General features: G+C 42.0%; 1 protein-coding gene and 1 non-coding gene across 3 annotated transcripts in view; both read right to left on the bottom strand.

The window, feature by feature from the left end:
* LOC126248439 (regucalcin-like) overlaps positions 1-20,899 on the bottom strand; it is a 51,743-nt gene extending 30,844 nt beyond the window's left edge. For both annotated transcript variants that reach the window (XM_049949418.1, XM_049949417.1), the window contains exon 1: positions 20,760-20,899. In XM_049949418.1, the coding sequence (XP_049805375.1) occupies positions 20,760-20,797 (38 nt within the window). In that variant the 5' untranslated portion in view covers positions 20,798-20,899. The remainder of the gene's footprint in view (positions 1-20,759) is intronic.
* Positions 20,900-24,021: 3,122 nt separating this feature from the next.
* On the bottom strand, positions 24,022-24,096 carry Trnat-cgu (transfer RNA threonine (anticodon CGU)). Its single transcript has one exon. It is a non-coding gene; the product is annotated as a tRNA-Thr (tRNA).
* Between the last annotated feature and the right edge of the window lie 1,264 nt (positions 24,097-25,360).

Here is a 25,360-nt window from a genome sequence, read left to right on the forward strand (position 1 = left end):
AGCGTTTAATGTTGTTACCAGGCCTGCTAGTGTAAATAAGGCGTGTGGACAGTGTCTCACTGAGTGACCCCTGAAGGACACCGAGATGCCGCGTACTCATGAGGGGCTGTGTTATCAGCACTTGACACAGTTTCAAAAGTGCCTCATTGTGGGTCTCCATTTGGGTCACTGATCGAATCATGCAATATCCATATCTGTGTGGCATTCGAATGTGACAGTGGCCCAGTGTTGGCCTGCATGGGATCATGAGCCCAGGAATATTCGTCGTCAAGGTTCCGGTCGACTACGACTGACTACGCATGGGGGGTTCTTCGTGATGTATCCAAGCACATCGTAGCCCCTCACATCTTCGACTACCGCCCTAAAACAAGTAATGGACTCCTTGCAACATTTTGTCATCCCCTACTAACGGTCGGAGATTAGCAGCAGCAACACTAGGGAATTACTGTCCCAGCCGGCCGCGGTGGTCTAGCGGTTCTGGCGCTGCAGTCCGGAACCGCGTGACTGCTACGGTCGCAGGTTCGAATCCTGCCTCGGGCATGGGTGTGTGTGATGTCCTTAGGTTAGTTAAGTTTAAGTAGTTCTAAGTTCTAGGGGACTTATGACCTAAGATGTTGAGTCCCATAGTGCTCAGAGCCAATTACTGTCCCATGATTAAGCTGCCTTGACCACCGGAACACACGCGGCTGCTCTTGGAGCGGAGCCGTGACAGGGAAACATGACTGCTAATGTGTGGCGTCGCACTATGTTCAGCGATGAATAGTGGTTCTTCACTACCCTGGATGACCATCATCGGTGACCATGACGGCGACCTTGGCAGAGGTCCCTTTCTTTCAATGTTTTGGTAAGATACAACGCTGTTATTCCTGCGTCAAGGTGTGTGGAGCCGTTGGTTATGACTTCAGGTCACAAATGGTGATGATTGAGGGTACTGTACAGGTAGAACGGGACGTCACAGGCGTCCTGTGACCTCATGTGTTATCTCTCATGTAACTGTATCTTTGTGCCATTTTTCAATAGGACAACGATCGCCCACACGTGGTACGTCTCTGAACTGTCTGCGTGATGTTGAGGTATTCCTGCGATCAGTAAGATCCCAGGATCTGTCCCAAAATCTTGGACGTCACCTCAGTGCCAGTCTGAGTATCTAGGATATTAAGTACACTAGTGGCCATTAAAATTGCTTCACCACGAAGATGACGTGCTACAGACGCAAAATTAAACCGACAGGAAGAAGATGCTGTGATATGCAAATGATAAACTTTTCAGAGCATTCACACAAGGTTGGCGCCGGTGACGACACCTACAACGTGCTGACATGAGGACAGTTTCCAACTGATTTCTCATACACAAATAGCAGTTGACTGGCGTTGCCTGGTGAAACGTTGTTGTGATGCCTCGTGTAAGGAGGAGAAATGCGTATCATCACGTATCTGACTTCGATAAAGGTCGGATTGTAGCCTATCCCGATGCGGTTTATCGTATCGCGACATTGCTGCTCGCGTTGGTCGAGATCCAATGACTGTTAGCAGAATATGGAATCGGTGGGTTCAAGAGGGTAATATGGAACACCGTGCTGGATCCCAATGGCCTCGTATCACTAGCAGTCGAGATGACAGGCATCTTATACGCATGGCTGTAACGGATCGCCGGCCGCGGTGGCCGTGCGGTTCTAGGCGCTTCAGTCCAGAACCGCGTGCCAGCTACGGTCGCAGTTTCGAATCCTGCCTCGGGCATGGATGTGTGTGATGTCCTTAGGTTAGTTAGGTGTAAGTACGTCTAAGTTCTAGGGGACTGATGACCCAAGATGTTAAGTCCAATAGTGCTCAGAGCCATTTGAACCATTTTGTAACGGATCATGCATCACGTCTCGATCCCTGAGTCAACAGATGGGGACGTTTGCAAGGCAACAACCATCTGCACGAACAGTTTGACGACTTTTACAGCAGCATGGACTATCAGCTCGGAGACCATGGCTGCGGTTACTCTTGATGCTGCATCACAGACAGGAGCTCCTGCAATGGTGTACTCAATGACGAACCTGGGTGCGCGAATGGTAAAACGTCATTTTTTCGAATGATCCAGGTTCTGTTTACAGCATCATGGTGATCGCATCCGTGTTTGGCTACAACGCGGTGAATGCACATTGGAAGCCTGTATTTCTCATCTCCATACTGGCATATCACCCTGCGTGATGGTATGGGGTGCCATTGGTTATACGTCTGTCACCTCTTGTTCGCATTGACAGCACTTTGAACAGTGGACGTTACATTTCAGATGTGTTACGACCCGTGGCTCTACCCTTCATTCGATCGCTGCGAAACCCTACAGTTCAGCAGGATAATACACGACCACTTGTTTCAGGTCCTGTACGGGCCTTTCTGGATACAGAAAATGTTGGGCTGCTGCCCTGGCCAGCACATTCTCGAGATCTCTCACCAATTGAAAACGTCTGGTCAATGGTGGCCGAGCAACTGGCTCGTCACAATACGCCAGTCAGTACTCTTGATGAACTGTGGTATCGTGTTGAAGCTGCATGGTCAGCTGTACCTGTACACGCCGTCCAAGCTCTGTTTGACGCAATGCCCAGGCATATCAAGGCCGTTATTACGGCCAGAGGTGGTTGTTATGGGTACTGATTTCTCAGGATCTATGCACCCAAATTGTGTGAAAATGTAATCACATGTTAGTTCCAGTATAATATATTTGTCCAATGAATACCCATTTATCATCTGCATATCTTCTTGGTGTAGCAATTTTAATAGCCAGTGGTGTATCAGTTGCGACAGTTGTGAGCCACCTTGCCTCAGGACAGAATACGATAGCTATAGAGCTTCCCATGCCCTACACAAATACCTAATAACCTCGCACGGGAGGCAAAGGAAGCCACACGTCAGACAAGGCTATGGAAACGTTTTCTTTATAGATATGATATACAGCACGTATTATACACATAAGCACTGACGTGCAGATAATTTGCGTATAGTCCAGTCACAAAAATTGTTAGGTTAAGAAACATAATAAACTACAATTGGCAAGCAAGCTTAATCAACCAGGGCGAATCTTTCACTATGCACCAGAGTGTACACTTTTTAACACTTCCTGACGTGATGAGTCTCGAGTGCCAGATCATCACTCGTACCCAGTCCATTGCCGTCGCGCAGGTAATGCTCTTGCCTACTGAAATATCCTGGCAAGGTTGGCATAACTGAAGCTGAGAACAAGGTCGTATTTCGCACCTGAATGGCTATGAAAGGAAGAGCAATGACCACGAAGCGCAGAGATGATGGTATGAGTTCCAGCCCAGCACATAGCTTAAATCTGATGAACATTTAAGAAGATGGAGGTAGAATTATAATTTTCCCTGTATACATTTCACACAAGAAACAACATAGTGTGATACAACAAATAGATGGATATGGAAACTGGGCAAAAGCAAGACGAGTAAATGAAAAGGAGCCACATACCTTCCTCCCCCACTTCCATCCCTCCCCCCCCCCCTCGTCCCCGCGTCCCATTCACAAATATAAAATAAATCCTATGGACCAGTCTCACTGAAGAATACTGAAAATACTAAACAGCGCCAAGCCCAAAATGGCGACGCATTATCATATTTGAACAGCTGGAAATTGACACGAATAATCGAGAAGTTCCAGTATTTCACTATACCTACCATCCTTTCTCCTCAAACAAGACGTTTGATCGGACTCCTTCATATCTCCACCATTTTCACGTTAAATAAGGAATTGTTGTACGGCTCGCGGGCCCTATACAAATATTCTCATCTAAAGTTATTTCATCGGTTTGTGTGTGTGTCAGTTTGTTTGCTTATTCGATCAAAGAAATTTAATTTTCTTCAGCAACGCTTAGAGAAGCCCGTGTCCGTGTCGAAAAATTTCGAATTCTTTATCTGAGATCGAACCGAGGACCACGTCAGTTACCAGCTCGAAAACACAGCTGAGGCTGTTTTCAGCTGACCTCGATCTGGTGTAGAGATCCGTCCGCTGCACAATCACGCCACATATGCAGGCCGGTTGTAATGCCCTCGGTGCGAGAAAACTGACGAGGTAACAAATTCGTGTGTCTACAGTCCCTCACAGCCTCCTCCATTCAGAACTCTGCTTACATCGAACTATACTACTTAAGGCATGGTTGCATCCGAGGAAGAGGCTGTATATTCAGTTTTTGTCATTTATATTATAACAGCTTAATATTTCAATCACATTTCACTGATATTCGTTCCCATTTTTGTTAATCGAATAATTTTCCTGTAAGATAAATCCATAATTACAGCACTAAAAGATGCAGTGCATTCGCGGCAGTCGCAGGACATCTGATATCATCGAACACTGTTTTGGTTGTTTGTTTCACAGCGTAGGAAGTCACAAAATTTTAATGTTATGGAGGGCAGTTACGCGATTTGACTCCATAGGCAGATAGTGGACGTGCCAATAGGCTCTCGTTCATTTGTGTTAACGCTATTTTCTCGTGAGAACTGTGAGAAAGTGCAATTTTGTCCCTGGTTGTCAGGTTAATAACAACAATATTTATCGTCTGTGACGTTTTAGTAGAAAGATGTAATTAACATAACAACCTTAGATATATATCTGATAGAATACGAAGTGTTAGCGTTTCTTCAGACGTTTGCTGCGTTAGTGTTAGAAAGCGCGGGATCATGGGCTGTATTGTGGGAGCCCAGTCAGGAGGAACAGATTTGCACTGGCAGCAGTGAAAGCGTAGGCAACGCTTCAGAGAGTCCATCGTGAATCAGGTATTTCCGGTATATTACACTTTTTATTCCGAACTACACTTTTACGTTCGATACTAGTGCACCTATGAGAATGTAGTTGAAAGGTCTCTGTTGGATTCCTTTCATGTTTAATTTCTCAAAATTGTTGTCTTTTAAGAAATAAATTCCTCTTCTAAATTTACTGTGGCGTTTCTGACTATCTGGGAGGAGACTGAGTAGTGGAACGTGTTACTTTTACACGTAAACAAGAACGATCCGTCACACTACTACACTTTAAAGCACAGTTTATATGTAATTCTTATATGTAATTCATGTCACACAGTCTCATACGGAACCTACATCCGCTTTCTTTTATATACTGTGTATGATAAGATACTGTCATCCCCCTTCCCTTCTGTGTGAGAGGATGAATGATCAAATGTGTTTGTAGCTGCATGCTTGAGGGTAGCAGACAAGGCTGTCTGCTAGAGAACAGTAGGACCAACGTTGAAACAGGTAGCTACGGTTCCTAAAAGCAGAGAGGTTTCCATTCTTAGTATGGTCCGGTCCGTCCCCTGTCATGTTGGTATAGGAAGCTGCCCCTCTGGCGCCTTCCGTTTGTCTTTGTGAGCGACTCTCAGGAGCACGCTGGGTAGTTCAGTAGTAGTCGGCAGTTGGAGTCCAGTGGTAGCGCAGGGCAGTCCAGCAGTAGCAGTCTGGCGGTAGCGAGCGTCTGAAATGGTAAGATCTCCGGCTAAGCGCGTGTCTGTTAAGTCCATAGGACAATGGATTTGTTAAGTTCAGGTTAACTGAGAATTTAATCATTTTATTTCGGGTTAGCTTTAAAATAGCTAAGGTTACCTTTAATTGCAGCGGAGTGTAATTCTCGTGTCCAGTTCAGATTAATTGGCGGTAGTTGCTTTGTTATTACTTTGTGAGTAAAGTGGAACCACGTGTTGGTCAGTAACTCTAAGTAAGATCAATCTTAAAGGCAAATGCTTGTGTGATTATAACGTATCGTCTTGAAAAGATTTTGAATATACCAACTTTTCTTTATGTTCAACCCACGTGGCGTGTACTTTGTGAGACCAGTACCACGTGCTTATATAACTGTTTGACCCATCAGGTTAATAGTAGGACGTTAGTAACCAGTTCGAGGTTTTTGTTTTGTAATTCGCTTTTTGATCTAATTTATTTTTATTATCTAAATTATTGCGGAGTTATACGCTTTCTGTAAACCAAGTTGACCACGTGAAGGGTAATTACAAGACGGACAGGATTGTGCTATGAAAGTAATCTCTGAATCTGTTTGTAGTGATTAACTTTCTCTTGCATGCGTTTCAATGTTCTTTGTGTGTTGTTTTATGAATGCAGTGTTGTATCCAGTCTCCCAATCTTGACTCCATATTTTATGTGTTCCGTAATATTCCAATCTCATAGTCTCACAATCGTAAATAAGGCACCAGCTCAGTTATAACTCACGTATAATATGCTGAAATTTCAATGAACAATCTTTAAAATAAATTTGGAAATATAAACTGATTTCTTTCTTTTTATTTAAATTCTCCTTTTATAGAGATATATTACCCGTTGTTGTATGACTGTAAAAGATTATAATCAATGTTAATCTGATTGGTAAGGTGGTAAACCTAGACTAGTTACCCAGTCGTGAAACAGTGGCCCAGTAAACACACGGTTAATCTCCCAAGACAGCTCACAGTTTTAAACCGCTTTCATGGTCTAATTAGCACTCGATTTCAGCATACCAAATTCAAGTCACAATCTTACGCTATTCAGCAAAGCAAATTAGAGTTAGACAATCTTTCACATGGCGACCCTGTTCTGTGATTCCGCTAGACTCTGGAATCTCTGAGACGTTAGATTGCAAGCGTTGAATAATCTTAATTTTTTTCCCTACAGCGCTCAAACAACTTTTGCGTTGTTTCCGAGCAGACGTTCAAAAGATTCACGGCGTTGTTGATCGGCGTTGCGTTGTTTGTCTTGTTTTGTTTTCTATATTTGTATGTTCTATATATGTGTGTTTTTTTTCTCTCGCTTGTAAATTCCACTGTTTCGATTAAACATAAAAATTTGTTTTGCGTGTAAAAAAAAAAAAAAAAAAAAAAAAAGTGCGTACTAGGTTGAGTATCTTTCGTGTGACTGTCGTAAATTTTGGGGGACACATTTATTGTGATTAGTGTGTTGCGTACTGGGTGTGAATTGCACTAATGCTGACACGTAACCAAGCTAAAAGTAAGCGGTCCGACAACTTAAGCAACATGGACCAAGGGGATAATTTGATTTCCAATATTAACGCGTCGGGCGGTTCCGAAAATGCAATGGGGAATACTTCAGACGAAATGCAAAACAGCACGAACGGCCTCACATCAGAGCCACAAATTAATGTGCCTCCAACTAACCAAATTGATTTGGCAGAACTCGTGAAAGCCTTATTACAACAAAATAAAGAATCGTTCCGAGAACAAAAAGAATTATCAGAAAAATTGTTCCGAGAACAAAAAGAATCCGAAAAATCGATCCGCGAGCTAGGCGAACAAATGACGCAGAAATCTGAAAAATCGATCCGCGAGCTAGGCGAACAAATAGACGAAAAATTAATCCAGCAGACAAATAAAGTTGACAAGTCGATGCAGAGAGTGTCCGATGATATCTCACAAAGAATAAACAATCTGGCAAGTGAAATAAAAAGTGACATTATGAAAGAATTAGGCCGTACATTTGAACAAATCGATGACCGTCTGCAAGTCCTAGAACAGAGCAAGCGCAGTGGCGAGGCCGAATCTAAAGAAAACGAAGAACGGCTACTTAGGAATTTCCAAGAGCTGAGAGAACAATGCCAAAGAGATCGTCAGCAGGTACTCTCGAGGGTCCAAGAGGCTGAAACGCATTGTCCCACGGCCGTTAGCAACACAATAGCGGACAACAGTTTAGCGATCCACGCGTTGGAACTGCAGGTCGAACAATTGAAGCAGACTGGGGCGGAGGACAAGAGACAAATAGATGAGAAGATCGCGGCATTAGCGGACATTGTAGGCACGATGAAGCTGACGGAAAGCGAGAACAATATCACACAGGTAGCGGCCGCAGAGACCGAAGAAGTGCGTTCGCTTCTTAAATTCCAGAAGGGACAGTTTGAAGTGAACAGACAGCACAAAGCTGTAACAGGCGATTTACAAGAACGCGTGGCGCATCTGGAAAACCGCATGGCGTGTGATTCCGAACTCGCCAATAGCAAGAAAAATAGCCGTACGAACAGTGCAGAGAGGGACTCCGGCCACGAGGGAGATTTTGACGACAGGGAAGAATGTAATTTAAGGGGCAGACATGAGATAAATAGAAACATTCAAGGGCCTCGCCAGGAGGAAATGCGGGGATTTGATTTCAAACATTTCCTTACGGTAAGAAAATTTGAGATATTCCGAAATTCTCAAAAAGGCATACATCCACGAGCATGGCTCGAGCAATTTGAGTTCTGTCTTCCTCCCGACTGGGCAAGTTCACATAAAATAGAGTATATGTGTGGCTATTTGGAAGGCGAACCGGCGAGTCGTATGAGGTCGGCAGCGCGTCACTGCAACTCCACTCGGGAGTTTCGACAAGCCTTTCTCTCCGCCTATTGGTCGGAAGCGGCACAAGATAGGGTCAAACATGGCATAATTATGCTGCCAAATTTGAACCAGTCTGGTTTCGGTAGCCCTGCACGCCTATTCGACCACATGCTGCAGGCAAATCAATTTTTATACGACCCATACGGACCTGCGGAACTAATTAGGATATGCATCACCAAATTGCCGATGCACTTGCGGCACGTCATTCTTGCGGGACGATGCAAAGAGGACGTGGAAACGTTTAAAACGCTTCTCCAAGAGATGGAATACAATACAGCAGAATGTCCGCCTAATCAGGCACAAAGTTATTACGGGGCTCAGCAGCGCGATCGCAGTCGTGGCCGTATTACTAATCAACGGCGTGACTGGTCGTCGCGACGCGAACGAAACAATAATCGAGACAGGCCGTATAGAAACTGGGGTAACAGTCGCGAACACAGGTGGAACAACAGAAATGATCGAGGACGTAGACAAGATCGTGAACGCTACAGGTACGGCAACCAGAATCGTTACTACGATGAACACGGTGGGAGTAGGATTGTAGGCGGAGCCCCACATGATGTTGAAATTCGGCCGGCCAATCCTAGACATAATCCAGTAAATGGAAATGAACGAAACCGGCAATGACAAATGATCAGCCCAGAAGGCGCCAATCGGAACAAATGAGCGACATGGCAAATGAGTACATAGGATTTATAGAGAGGAGAATGAATTGATTAGTTTAAATTTGTGGCGTATGAATTTTGAATAATATGTTAGTAAAAATAATGATAAAGATATTTTTATGTGATTGATTGAAGTGATGTTGTTAATTTGTTTTCTTTCCTTGTGCAATTAGGATTTAGTTTGATTCAAACGTAAAGATAAAAGGTTTCCTTGTGAACAAGTGAAATGCTTTTTTTTTGTGTCAATTGAAAAGAGTCGCTCCTGAGAGAAGCAAGATCGTTGCTGAAATTGCAAGAACTCAGGGGAATATCCGATCTGTGGGTATTATGGGTCTGGCAAACCCAGGTCCCCAGCTGTTAGTAGCCTTGTTTCCGATTTTCTGCTTTCAGTGCTACTATCTATCTATTACTATTCTATATCTGTCAGTATAAATGAGGATCTCTTACTATAGTATGCGTGCTGTATGAATATTTTAAGATAGGAGAACTCTGAGAAAGGAATGAGTAAGTTTGGAATCTGGAAAACCGGATGCGATAATACGATTGTTAACCAATTGGCTTCCCAATATGCGATGATATGTTAATATTGATGATATATGTTTTTTTTTCTTTATAGCTGAGTACGTAAAGTGCTGTCTGTGGATTTCGTAAGTATATTGATTCCCTTCAACGTGAAAGAAGAATTGTGGTTTGTGTAATTTACGTGGTTCTAAAATATTATTGTGGTAGTCAAATATGAGAAGTTTTTTTTCAGCAAATGGAGAATGGAACGGAAATATGGATCCTTTTTTGTAATCTTGATTGATGTTGAGCCAAAGCCTGAAAAATTATTCTGCGTGAATACTTGTCCCAGAAAAGCGACGTTTATGTGTTTTGTGTTTTGCTGATGCTGTGAGCATTACAGCCTACTGTTTTCGCTGGTGCGGGATGCACTGCAGCTTATATGGTTTGTACTGAGGAAGTTTCCCTCTTGAAGGTAGAGGATGATTAAATAATTTTGATTATGGGAACGAAGGAAAGCTTGGTTTAAGGTAATAAGGATGAAGCAAAACATTTGTCATTTATACTACAGGAGGATTCGGATCTTTTGTGTCTGTTGTAAGTTCAAATATGTAAAAGATGAAACTGTTTTACAGAATAGAGGTGACCACAATTTTGCCATTCATGAGAAATGAATCCAGAATAACCACCACAGGCGAAATAACTGATTTGAAGGCGAAAGGTAACGTAAAGAAGGAACGAAATCGAAGCAAAATGGGTAAGAAAATGTAATATAACCTGTATAATTAAAATATTTTACCTTCTCAGAGCCATCTGTGTGATTAAGTCTTGTAATAACGTAATTTTAGATGAAATTTTCTTACTGTTTTATGTGTGAATCTATGAGTATGACAAATGTATAATTGCGAGTCTCTTTTCAGGTGTGAGAACTGGTATAAATGTTTTTGCGTGTAAATAACCATTGTTTTTTTTTTTACTGTGTATGTTTAAGGAAAGTTTCTCCATATTTATCATGTGACAAGACGTAGGCAGCGAGCGTCAAGAAGAGTACGAAGTAAAAAAAATGTTGTAGTGGTATATACACGGTGTTGAAATAGCATTGAAGTAGCTTGTTGGATAATTAGTAGTGGATAGAAGTAGAATATTGAGTAATGCATGTTTAGGGGTAGTTAGTTTGTAGAATAGACAACAGGTGTGCATGTGTGTGTGTGTGTGTGTAAATAACATGCGAACCCTATGCTGTCCTGACCTATACTTGCGCAAGGCATAACCCTATTCATTGTAGTGAATTAATAAGTGGCATCTGATTTATTAAAACACAAGTGAACCACATTAGTGATGTGGATTTAAATATTATATTGTCAGTTCATTTAATTTTTATTTTTACATTGTAAAGTCATTTCACTTTTATTTTTTATATTGTCAAGTCATTTAACTTTTAATTTTATATTGTCGATTCATCTAACTTTGTTCTTAAAAATTGTGTTAAAAATTGTGAAAGACAATACTAAGTGGTATTATGTATGACATTGTGTAATCACATAAGAATGATGAAAAATTTCTGTGAATGCAGTTGAGAACGTGAAAGCGAACCGGCAAAACTCTTAAGAGACAGCGGGAGCAGCCGGCTAGTTGTAAACTGGCGGGTTTCCCAGCAGGACACGCTGTCAGCCAGGCCACTTCGGGAGCGCGGCCGACAACAAAAGAAGGATGGGACGCCGCAAACACTTTCCTTATACCTGCAGCTAATGGGCGGCCGCCCCGCGCGACCCTAGCTGAAGGGAATGACCTGAGATGGGCGAGCGGTCCACCGCGCGGAAATCCATCTCCTGGCAACGCACCTCACGCACGCGACCGTGACGAGACGGCCGCGGTGTAACAACACAAAGGGCGTGGAGCCTTTTGACAGGTACTGTCCAAAGAAACTTGCAGACGTCAACGACGCCTATCGACATTTCCTGACGGATGCCTACTGTCAAGCGACAGTAATTCATGGTTAGATGTTCTCTGGTCGCTAAGGGTGACACGAAGAAGAGCCATTGAAGTGTCATCCTTGCCCAGGAATATCAACCTGGCATGTCAATCGAGGATACTGCACGAATTTGACAATACAAACATGGAACAAAATCGAGATGTACGTGACACAAGAGAAACTTCATGAGAGGGCAGAGATGGCGGGATTGCACGCAACAGATGGACAAAAATCCCTACTGACAGCTGCGGCGACGAACCCCCTCCCCCTCCCCTTATATTGTGCCACGGAACAGTGTAACTAGTGAGTGTATCAGTGAACAGTGATTATACGGTTCTTAGTTCAATGCATATACGTGTGTTTCTGTCACAGAAACTTTGACTCGTGTGTTTTGCAGGGACTCGATTTATTGATGTTTATTAAACTCTGACTCTTGTATTTTGCAGGTGTTCTATATTTTTGTTTTGTTTTGAAACTTTGACTCTTGCATTTTGCAGGTGTTTTATTTATTGGTGTTTTGTTTTAGATGTTGACTATTGTACTGTTTTATTGATCAATGTTTGTTCTTGTGTTAGCTATTAGATTTGTGTTATTTTGTTTGGTAAATTCATTGCTGTGGCACTGCTTCCTTTATCAGTCAGATTGCTATTCATTCTCATTGGACTGTGATCGATTAGCCTTTGCATGGGGCATATTTATTGTGAGGAACCCCTTAAGGGTAACAATCACACAATTATTGTACTTTCAGTATAATGACACAGTGCTCATTGTTTGCTAACTAACTGAAATATTGTAGAGTGATTAAATTAGTGCCACATAGTTAGGTTAATCCTACAGATTATTAGTTTTATAAGATATAGAATTTTTTTGCGATAACCACTTAGTAAAACATGTTTTTTTTTTTTTGTCGATTTTTTGCCTTTTGCGAATTGTGCATTGTAATGTTCTACTTTATGATACTGATGTTATTTGATGTTCTTTTTTTTAATTGCTGTGGCACCTTTGCTATTTTCATAAATTTTGCCTGTTAATAAACAGTCATAAATTTGCCTGTGATCAGTTGGCTCTTGCAATGAGCAAATACTGGTGAACTCCATAAGGGTAACAACCAGAAATTGTTTTCATATTAATGACACAGGAACCATTGTTTTTACTTGCTGACCGATTTAGGTCTACATGATCTTTTAAATAGGTGTCACAGATTGTGTGTTTTTATTTTTCTCTCTTTGAAATTGGTAGATTGTAAAGATGTTTGAAATTATTGTGTTTTAGCAAGTAGCTGGTGACCTTTTGCCTTTTTTCTTTACACTTTTGGTTTAAGTAGGGTGTGAGAAGCCTGCTTGGGAATGTCCTAGCATGGCCAGAAAATTCCCTGCACAGTCTTTTCCCGGAGCGTTGGGGTTATGAAAGGTCTCTGTTGGATTCCTTTCATGTTTAATTTCTCAAAATTGTTGTCTTTTAAGAAATAAATTCCTCTTCTAAATTTACTGTGGCGTTTCTGACTATCTGGGAGGAGACTGAGTAGTGGAACGTGTTACTTTTACACGTAAACAAGAACGATCCGTCACACTACTACACTTTAAAGCACAGTTTATATGTAATTCTTATATGTAATTCATGTCACACAGTCTCATACGGAACCTACATCCGCTTTCTTTTATATACTGTGTATGATAAGATACTGTCATCCCCCTTCCCTTCTGTGTGAGAGGATGAATGATCAAATGTGTTTGTAGCTGCATGCTTGAGGGTAGCAGACAAGGCTGTCTGCTAGAGAACAGTAGGACCAACGTTGAAACAGGTAGCTACGGTTCCTAAAAGCAGAGAGGTTTCCATTCTTAGTATGGTCCGGTCCGTCCCCTGTCATGTTGGTATAGGAAGCTGCCCCTCTGGCGCCTTCCGTTTGTCTTTGTGAGCGACTCTCAGGAGCACGCTGGGTAGTTCAGTAGTAGTCGGCAGTTGGAGTCCAGTGGTAGCGCAGGGCAGTCCAGCAGTAGCAGTCTGGCGGTAGCGAGCGTCTGAAATGGTAAGATCTCCGGCTAAGCGCGTGTCTGTTAAGTCCATAGGACAATGGATTTGTTAAGTTCAGGTTAACTGAGAATTTAATCATTTTATTTCGGGTTAGCTTTAAAATAGCTAAGGTTACCTTTAATTGCAGCGGAGTGTAATTCTCGTGTCCAGTTCAGATTAATTGGCGGTAGTTGCTTTGTTATTACTTTGTGAGTAAAGTGGAACCACGTGTTGGTCAGTAACTCTAAGTAAGGTCAATCTTAAAGGCAAATGCTTGTGTGATTATAACGTATCGTCTTGAAAAGATTTTGAATATACCAACTTTTCTTTATGTTCAACCCACGTGGCGTGTACTTTGTGAGACCAGTACCACGTGCTTATATAACTGTTTGACCCATCAGGTTAATAGTAGGACGTTAGTAACCAGTTCGAGGTTTTTGTTTTGTAATTCGCTTTTTGATCTAATTTATTTTTATTATCTAAATTATTGCGGAGTTATACGCTTTCTGTAAACCAAGTTGACCACGTGAAGGGTAATTACAAGACGGACAGGATTGTGCTATGAAAGTAATCTCTGAATCTGTTTGTAGTGATTAACTTTCTCTTGCATGCGTTTCAATGTTCTTTGTGTGTTGTTTTATGAATGCAGTGTTGTATCCAGTCTCCCAATCTTGACTCCATATTTTATGTGTTCCGTAATATTCCAATCTCATAGTCTCACAATCGTAAATAAGGCACCAGCTCAGTTATAACTCACGTATAATATGCTGAAATTTCAATGAACAATCTTTAAAATAAATTTGGAAATATAAACTGATTTCTTTCTTTTTATTTAAATTCTCCTTTTATAGAGATATATTACCCGTTGTTGTATGACTGTAAAAGATTATAATCAATGTTAATCTGATTGGTAAGGTGGTAAACCTAGACTAGTTACCCAGTCGTGAAACAGTGGCCCAGTAAACACACGGTTAATCTCCCAAGACAGCTCACAGTTTTAAACCGCTTTCATGGTCTAATTAGCACTCGATTTCAGCATACCAAATTCAAGTCACAATCTTACGCTATTCAGCAAAGCAAATTAGAGTTAGACAATCTTTCATAGTAACTAATTATTTTCTAGAGGTGGCTGTGGGATCATTTACGAAATAGCTGCATTAAGTTTTCTGTGTGTGCACAGCATATTAAGTTTAGTTTTTTCTCCAGCTGCGTTTGCACTTCAGGTATACGTTCCTGGACCACGATGTCTAGAAATCTGCGTCTGGTCCAAAACCACTCTACATTTTCTGGTGCAATTTCACTCTCGGTTTATCAGGCTGCCTTTTTATCTATCCAACAGCGAATCAGTATTTGTCACATTTGTCAACACTTTCGCAAATTTCTTCATCCTTTTCTGTTTCAATTTTTTGTCTGTTTTCTTGCAATACATGTGCTAACTTTACTGTGTTATTTCTCACCGTCACCACACCAATTAACTTCTTGTATAGACTTGATCTTTCTGTTGTGCTGCCAATATTTTCGTAAGTATATCAATATCTTTATTCGCCAGCACCGTTTTTCCTGAGAAATTTATTGAACACGATGCTAGAACAGAAATCACTGTAATACCTATGTTCACAGACTTTCAGAGAACACAAGGAAGTTACTGAGACCCTTAAACTTACTAGGTAAAACAAATGCGTGAAAAAGACGTGTCATTCAGTATCACGCTCAGTAGTCAAGGAAATCAGTGTTGCCGGCCGCGGTGGTCTAGCGGTTCTAGGCGCTCAGTCCGGAACCGCGCGACCGCTACGGTCGCAGGTTCGAATCCTGCCTCGGGCATGGATGTGTGTGATGTCCTTTGGTTAGTTAGGTTTAAGTAGTTCTAAGTTCTAGGGGACTTATGACCACAGATGTTGGGTCCCATAATGCTCAGAGCCATTTGAACCATTTTTTTGAAATCAGTGTTGACGGAGATATCTCCCCTACGTAACAGATAAGCGGTTTCTTCACAAAGATGAGACTGATACTGGTCCTGTCGGATATCGGGAACGACGATGAATGAGAAGGCGTCTCAATTGGCTTGCATTTACTTCGAAGAAAACGATTTATTGACAAACATCCAACGTGGTTTCAGAAAATATCGTTCATGCGAAACACAACTAGCTCTTTATTATCACAAGTCAATGAGTGCTGCATACAGGGTATCTCAAACTGATTCCATATTTTTAGATTTCCAGAAGGTTTTTGGCATCGTTCCTCAAAAACGGCTTCTAATCAAACTACGAGTCTATGGAATATCGTCTCAATTGTGGGGCTGGCTACGTGATTTCCCATCAAGAAGGTCACATTTCGTAGTAACTGACGTAAGGTCATCGAATAAAACAGAAGTAATAGCTGGCGTTCGCCAAGGAACTCTTACAGGCCCTCTGCTCTCCATTATCTACAAAAACGATTTAGGAGAGAGTCCTCTTAAATTGTTTGCTGATAATGCTGTCATTTACCATGTAATGTCATCAGATGATCAAAGCCAATTGCAAAATGATTTAGATAAGATATCCGAATGGTAAGAAACGTGGCAATTGACTCTAAATAATGAAAGGTGTGAAGTCATCCACATGTGTACTACAAGGAATCTGGTAAACTACTGTTACACAATTAATAACAGACATCTAAAGACTGTAAATTCAAGTAAATACTTAGGGATTACAATTACGAATAACTTAATCTGGGAAAATCACATAGATAATGCGTAGGGGAAAGCCAATGAAAGACAGATACTTAGAAAATGCAACACGTCTACCGAAAAGACTGCTTATAATACGCTTGTCCAACCACATCTGGAGTACTGCTGTGCGATGTTGGATCCGCATCAGATAAGATTGACGGAGGACGTCGAAACAGTTCACAGAAGGACAGCTCGTTTTTTATAATCGCGAAATAGGGGAGAGGATGCCACGGATATGACACACGTATTATGATGGCAGTCATAAAAACTGCATTTTTCGCTGCAGCAGGACCTTCTCATGCAATTTCAGTCAACTACTTTCTCTTCCGAGTGTGAAAATATTTTGTTAGCCCCTACCTCCATAGGGAGAAATCATCATCATAATAAAATAAGGGAAATCAGAGCTCGCCCTGAAAGATTTAAGCGTTTCTTTTTCCCACGTGCTGTTCGAAAGTGGAACGTTAGAGAAATAGTTTGAATGTGGTTCGAGTAACCATCTGCCAGGTACTTAATTTTGAATTTCAGATTAAGATATTGATGTGTGCTTCGGCTGTTTCTCACGTTCCTGTAGACTAAAACTGGGCTTACTTTCCATCTCTTCCACGAACATCATTCGCTGAATACACTTAGGACGTCCTTCAGACAGGAGTTAAAATAGCCATATATGTTATCGAAGACTATTGGAGATATGACGCAAGATATTCCTTTGAAGAGTTTCAACCATAATCGCCGAGTAACAGTCCTTCTGTAGTTGCAAAAACTCTTATCTGCTGCTAAGTATGGAACAAATTTCTTTCTGGACGGTGAGCTCGTCGAAATATCATCTTGTAGCCTCGCGTCACAGGAACATTCATATGCGTTAGACATATCTTTCAAGAATGCTCTGCGACGTGAACAGCCAATATAATACCCAGATAAAATGTAAGAACACGCTTATACGTTATCATTGGTCTTCCTGCCGATGGATTCTGCTGTAAAATAACGTAGTAATTTGTAACTGGTTTTTATGTTTCCCGTCCCGTTTGTGGCAGTGCGAGAAGTCAAAGAATGATTTCTCAATAAAATATAACGTCCGCCCATTGCTTTTCTAGATACTGGACCTCGTAACTGGCTAGCATTAATCTGAAAATAATTTATCAGCATTCATTTACCTGCGCCAAATGGACCAGAGGGATCTCAAAGCTTCCCCGCACGAGAGCTCTATGCCTAACGGCCATAAGCGCTGAGGCATGATAGCTCCGTTCTCTTCTTGCTGTATCATTCCGAGTTTCCACAGTGAATGTTGTGTCACTTTTTCCCTTATGATCTGCGGTCTCGGCTCCAATAGTTATCACTCTTTCCTAGTAGTGACCTTGTTAGTAACTGTCTCTTACCAATCTCATAGCGATTGGCGATGGCGACGTAAGACGTTCAAATGGTCAGCATGTAGGCATGTGGAGGAGTGGCTTCAGTAGAAAAAAATGAAAGGGAATAAGGGAAAGAAAAGGAAAGATGCTTGCAGTTGCCGAAAGTGAAATAGTGTTCCGCGATTACCCTAAATGACTACATTCGAATGCAGACATGATTCATTCACCATCGCCCTCTACCCTAGATCCCAGCCACTTCTAGCCTTAACGTCGACGGGACGTTAATCACTAAGCTTGCTTCCTCATTCCCGCCGCAGAGTGTGCGATAGACGTATGTTTCTGACAGTCTGTCGAGCTGCCTATTAACATAGCAACGTGAATAGGACTCGTTCACCGCCACTGACCCTGGAGCGGACATAAGAACTCCTCAATCTCAGTACTGTAGTCACTTGCTGGAGGCTTTATTCCTTTGTTCTACTTCCAGTGTGCCGTCGCAGCAACTCGAATTCCTTGTAGTTAGCCTTGCCAGGTCTGACCTTCGGGGCGCCTCGCGCGTTCCCAACAATTACAAGTAGTGTACTTTCTCGCAGGTAGTGTTTGCGAAGTTTTTTTAAATTAAAGCCTAGGAAGAAACATTCGTATTCCACAGGCAGCAAAGAAGAGAACAACAGTTAGTTTCTGTATGCTTGCGGTTACTTTGATCTCCCAAGGAGTCTAAACATATTGCCATTCACAGTGCAGTGAAACAACTACTACTGTTAGTACAAGTATTGTCTAACACTTCTGGATGCACATACATGTTTGCTTATAAACTGTTAGCCGAGATCCTTGAACTGTCTTAAATGAAGAAATGTTCTGAACACAGAGAAACTCGGTAAAGAAATATCACGACTTAACATTCTTTCCGCAGAACGATAAGCTAACAACGTTGTTAGTAAGGTGTTTACCAAGCTTCGTTCGGAGAGGAGGAAAATCGCTTTTCTGAATGTGCAGTCATTCATATCGGAAGTTCCATCGACTCTTATCTTAACGGTGATTAATATTTCAATTGCTTCTTATCAGATGTTATCGAGATGGAACGTATCGTGCCACAGGAAAAAGAGATCTCTCAGAGCTTATTTCGTGAAAAAGTACGTTTAATAGTGTATAAAGAAACAACATACACTAACGTTAGTGGAAATTCCAACACCTAGTGGGAAGAGCCATAGTTTATTCAAACTCTGGGTAGATTTTAGGGATTTCACGTCATACTGAATTATCATAGTCAGAGGTTATGTAAACTTCCGTAATCTGAATAAATTCTGCATTGTCATCTACTTGATGTTTGGTATAAAACTGATTTCAGTCACATGTATCCTGCTTGGTGGGAAAATCTTTTACAAGTGCTAGTGCAGATTCTACAGATGCATGATTATAATTCTTTACATCCTCGTTCTACTACCACATGTATTGACATGACGTACGGTACGATTGCTTGAATCATGAGCCAACAAACGCAAAACGTTTTTTATCTTTTGGATAAATTAAAACAGATAGCTATGCCCGCCAAGAAGGCTATTCGGTAACCAAAGACCTTTTCATTGGGCAATACCAAGGCTGTAGTCCTTATGCTCGTCGTATATTCATTGTGTTACAGAGGTAGATGTGGTTGGTACGGTATACCCAACTAAAAACTCCCGGTGTTGAATCATGGTAGAGAGTATTTATTAGGCACTGGACTGACTTACAGCGAGCAGCGGAAAGTTGTGAAACAATCATGAATACAGTATCAATCTTCACCATACAGCGGAGTATGTGCTGTTTTGAAACCACGCAGCAAATTAAAACTGTGTGGTAGGATGTTCCTTTCATGATTATTATCTAATACCTCTGTACGACCAGTTTGGATTTATATTAACGTTGATAATTGCCGGAAAATCGAAGAATGGTTATTATTATGTTATAGTTAAAAGCCTCGACATTTGCGATGATTCTTGTTATAAAACGTATATTATTATGTGCTTAGATGGTATAAATGACTATAGCGATATTAGTGGTGATGAAACAAAAACTTAGTCTACTTTAAATCGTGTTACGTATCAGAATTTAGTTTACGTGCAGATCATGTCTGGAAAATAAGGAACTTAATACCTTTTCGGAACTGGGACCACGTATTTTATTCTACTATATCCAGAAGAAACAGCTTACGGCAGTGGTGCCATCCGCATCTGCACCGATCATGAGTTTTTAGTTTCAATTTTCCGATTTAGTGTTACTGGCAGTATATTATAATCACCTAATCAGAGAAAAATTTGAATCCGTGGAATAGCAGGACCATTGACAACTGACACACAAATCCTATTCGGTATTTATAATTACACACATAATCAGAAGAGTATGTTAGAACAGACCGTGCACTCTGCCACAAGCGAGGATATATTTTGATATCTGTATTGTGGACAGACACTCTCAGTTTTCACAATGCCAATTAATACACTACAAGTAACGCAATATTATAAGCAACGAAAACATTCTTCACGTTCTTCTTGTCTTCATAAGTTTCATTATGTTGTTAGCTTCTTTTTACGCTGTAGTCCAGAGTAAATCTGATGAAAAGCTTCCTTCGAAATTGAAGTTCGTTAAGTACAAATAAACTTATCGAGAAAAATCCTTACTTTAGGATTATACGCAATTTACGACGCAACACCATGGTCAAACAACGTCTATAAATGATAAATTTACTGGACATTTAAACCGGAGGCGTTTGGATAAAATTCATTTCCAACTTTCGTGATGTAAGTGTGTCTAAATGTTTCCTGGTGAATTCCGGAGTTCTTTAATTATTTACTTATTTTTAATCCTGATCCGACCTCTGAGTACAGGACTTGATACACACTGAGTTGGAGAAAATATTTGTTGTAACAGTTAGTAGTTGGCTAGAACGTCTCTAAAACGTAACTGTCATTTTATGTAAACGGTAAATAAATAATAAATTACATTCCCTAGTACAATATTTCCTACGAAGTAACACAGTAGAACGTGGTCGAATGGCTGAGGGTTTATTTTGCTGTTCAAAAAACATGATATTACGATCTAAATGACTTACCAGTATAATATTTTCTACGACCTGATTAGGAGGAATCTAATTAAATTGACGCCAGCAGGGGCTATGATCATCAATAGCCCACAGTGGTGCAGCGAAGTCGGCCGTGCCAGCTTACCACAAGGTGCAGAGGAGCAGGAGGTAGCCGACGAGCATGTTGGCGCGCTGCGGCGGGCGACTGGAGAATGCGGGCAGCGCCGAGCCTCGCGCTGCATAAAAGCGGCAGCGGGTTCCCCCACCTGCCGGCTATCGACGACGACGTGCTGCTAACCTCCGACCAATAACACGCCCGCACGTCCTTCCCTGTACACATGTCTTATTTGCGTCCGTGCTCGAGGTCAGAAAACCACAAACGGGCGGTAGTGCTGCAGCGAGGCGTACGTAGTTCGAGTCCTGAAAGTACATACACGCATACATATCCAGCGGTCACAGGCCCTGCAGACCACGCGCTGCATCCACAAACTGTCTACATTCCTTTCTGTTCTGTGCTCGGTTCCTCCATACGTCTTCAGTTTCCAGGGCTGTCAGGTCCTCCGCACGGTTGTCCATTCAGCGCTGCCTTCGGTCGTCTCATGGGGCTTGTGATGCTTAGTTTCTCCTCAAATGCTTTCTTCACCTGCCTTTCTTCTGACATACAGGCTACATGGCCTGTCCAATGGATTCTTTTGCTTCTCAGCTTTTGCAGTATTGTTGGTTGTTGCAGCAAGAGATAGATTATCTCATTCCTCCTTCTCCATTCTCCTTTATCTAAGATTAGTCCCAACACCTTCCTCATAACTCTTCTGTCAAATAGTAATAGTTGTTCCTTTCGCATTTTGTCATGCTTCAGGTTTCTCAACTGTGCATGGCTGCTGGGCATATTACTGTGTTATATACTCTCATCTTAGTATTCGCTGATATTGATTTTATGCTGAAATCTCCTTCAGGGAATACATGCATTTCATTCTCACTGGTATTCTTTTCTTGATGTCCATTTCTATGTTGTTGCTAGTAAACCGAGATCCCAAGTACTAGAACTGGTGCACTCTCTTGAACCTCATGCTATCTATCTCAAGAAATTCTTGCTGCTCTTGTATTCTTCCTAATTGCTTGAACTCCGTTTTGTCTTGATTCACCTTCAGTCCAACCTTCTGCGCGTAGTGGTCTATTTCCTGGTACATTTCTTTCAACATATAGATTGATTCACTTAGCAGTACTATATCATCTGCATATTCGAGACAATTGAAATTACCCTCCATCTATACTCCACCCCATTCCTGTTGCCTACATTCGCTTATAACTTTCTCAAAGATTACACTGAACAAAACACATGACAGAGCATCCCCTTTTCTGAGACCTGTCTCAATCTCGAACCTTTATGACGTGATTCCTCGGGAACGCACTGCTGGCCTTTATCGATCCATACAAGTCAGCACCATTCTAACTAGCTTCTCAGGGATTTTGAAGTCACGCAGTGCATTGCATAGGCTATTCCTGTGGATGCTGTCGTATGCACACTGAAAATCGACGAACAGACTATAGACGCTTTCATTATATTCCCGGTGTTTCTCAAACAATTGCCGGCCGTGGTGGTCTCGCGGTTCTAGGCGCGCAGTCCGGAACCGTGTGACTGCTACGGTCGCAGGTTCGAATCCTGCCTCGGGCATGGATGTGTGTGATGTCCTTAGGTTAGTTACGTTTAAGTAGTTCTAAGTTCTAGGGGACTGATGACCACAGCAGTTGAGTCCCATAGTGCTCAGAGCCATTTGAACCATTTTTCAAACAATTGTCTTAGGGTGAAAATGTGATCTGCGGTTTGATCAAAGGCCAGCGTGGTATTCCTGTATAACGTTCTCTGTGAATGATTGTAATTTTCTCAGGATTACGACAGCACCTTTTAGGTTACATTAAACAAGCTGATACCTCTGTAGTTGCCACATTCCGTTTTTCTTCCCTTCTTGTATATAGGGCACATTATGAAGATGCTTTGAACGACTCCCGGGATGCGTCGTTTTAGGCGTGTTCAGGGCTTGCGCACTACTGTTTAGTACCCCATTCATAATACTTAATTCATTACTGGGGCCAAAGAGAAAAATAAAGTGAAGGTGAAAGGCATTGTTTCCCATGCTGTCCTTGATACTCCATATATTTTTGCAGGTGGTATCGGGCATAATACGGCCATTCTTCTGGCACTGTCCCATTCTTCCATATCAACTGAATCAGTTTATATATATGTAAGCGCAAGCTCTCAACTCCTTTCTTGATTAATTCTCCTGTTATTCTGTCCTCTCATTGGGCCTTGTTGTTTCTGATGTTTCGATTGCAATTTTCACATCTTCTTTAGTCACTCCCCATTCTTCTTCATCTTTTCTTTCGAAGGAAATTTCATATTCGATGTATCGTAAACCAGTGAAGAAGATAAAAGTTCCTGATTATCAAACTCTGCCCCGGTTCACTGGTTTGTATTCCCTAGTGTAAGCAGTGTTCTACAGAACAGAACGTAAGGCAAAGTAATTTTTACTGTCACAACACGAGCACAGAGAAAGAACTTTGATCTCGGACTTCACTATGAGATATACACATCCCAGCCCTCATGAGGAATAGTAACCCACTTGAAATCGAAATAATCATGGTCGCAACACAAACCAAAATCTCGGGAAGATAGTGAAATTTCTGTGAATCAAAAGTAGAGCTGACATTAAAAATAATGAAATAGCTGATAGTTCAGTGAAAGCATGTGCTGAGATGGATATTACAAAAATAATTAAATGCACAAGCAAGAACAAAAGACCATTCTTTTCGGATGAGCGATAAGATTATGGAAAGAATAAGGTCAGTTACTGAAAAGTGGTTAAGGTAAATATTATCTGCATTGTAGAGGAACAGCCGGCCGAAGTGGCCGTGCGGTTAAAGGCGCAGCAGTCTGGAACCGCAAGACCGCTACGGTCGCAGGTTCGAATCCTGCCTCGGGCATGGATGTTTGTGTTGTCCTTAGGTTAGTTAGGTTTAACTAGTTCTAAGTTCTAGGGGACTAATGACCACGGCAGTTGAGTCCCATAGTGCTCAGAGCCATTTGATTTTGTAGAGGAACATACGATCGAATCCCTGCTTCTACACAGATAATTTAAAGTAATACTAAGTTCCACAATCCAAGGAATATGCAATCAGAAATCATTCCCCGGACCTCTTAAACGGAATGCATGTACAGACGACAAATCAAAACTGTTCACACGTCTTGATAAGCTCAGGTACCTTCGGTTGTATACAGCACGCACCAGTCGTAACGCAATACACACTGGCAATAGCGGCAGCACCACGTTTGGTAAGAAATGATGATTAAATCAAGACCCTAAGCTATCGACAGGCGTTGATATATATCAACGGGGACAGTTGAAAATGTGTGCCCCGACTGGGACTCGAACCCGGGACCTCCTGCTTACGTGGCAGAAGCTCTATCCATCTGAGCCACCGAGTGCACAGACGATAATGCGACTGCAAGAATTTATCCCTTGCATGCTCCGCGCGAGACCCACATTCACAACTTAATGTCCACACACTACATTAGTAGTGCCCCTGCCCATTAAACTCATTAATCGCCGCAGAAAATCTTACCGAGTCCCGTAAGAGTTCGGGCAATGCGTGTGCATTATGTAGGAAATGTGGGCCTCATTGGGAATGTGCAAGGGATAAATCCCTGCAGTCGCACTGTCCTCTGTGCCCCTGGTGGCTCAGATGGATAGAGCATCTGCCATGTAAAGAGGAGATACGGGGTTCGAGTCCCAGTCGGGGCACACATTTTCAGCTGTCCCCGTTGATGTATATCAACGCCTGTCGGCAGCGTAGGCTCTTGATTTAATTATCATTTCATTCTAAGAGAGCTGCATGGTCACCGATGGTATCTATTCTTTACGTGTGGTAAGGTCTCATGGGACCAAACTGCTGAGGTCATCGGTCCCTAGCACGAATTGTAACACACTATTAGCAGTGAATATTTTCCCTTCTTATTGTAACGATTTTACACATAGGTCTTTTTAATTATCCGTGATAGCGTATGACTACCGCATATTATTTTAATATGCATTATGACACCTTTATCTGTCTGAAACGTCTAGATGCTTCTGCCATGAAAAAATAATTTAGAGAAGATCTGTTTAGTTATGTGGAAGCCGGTTGGAAGCGTTTGAGGCTGTGGAAACGACTGAATTAATTAGGTAGGGTTCGCTTTTCCTCCATAATATATGTAACTTTATTGCTGGTTGATGTATTGCAAGCGTAATACAAATATAGTCGAAATACGCCAGCCATGATGCCAGGATGTCGCAGCATACACAAGTCACGAGAGGCAGCGTCCTGTCTCTCGTCCAGTGCGATGATTTCAGTGCACGTGAAGCGGCAGTGAGGTCCGTCGGTCAATCCCGCTGTGCCCGGAAGTCGAAAGTATTGGCGCGAGAAAGGGATAATTGGACTGCTTCGAGGACCGGCCTGACGAAACGGGTCGATGTCTCAGCAAGACAACGTGTTAGTTGACGCTGGTACGGAACGCCCGTTTTTAAATTCCGTCCAACTCAAGAATGAGACCAATTTCTCTGGAACAGTTCTCTACCGCTTACGGGATGCTGCCCTTCGAGCCCATAGGGCTACTAATTAAGTGGCCCTTTCTAATGATCAGAGACTTTATAGGCTTGTCTCCGCTGAATGGAATGTAGACCGTGACTGGCACCTCATCACAAAGGCGCACAT

Source organism: Schistocerca nitens, chromosome 3 (assembly GCF_023898315.1).
Source record: "Schistocerca nitens isolate TAMUIC-IGC-003100 chromosome 3, iqSchNite1.1, whole genome shotgun sequence".
NCBI classification, from domain to species: domain Eukaryota; kingdom Metazoa; phylum Arthropoda; class Insecta; order Orthoptera; family Acrididae; genus Schistocerca; species Schistocerca nitens.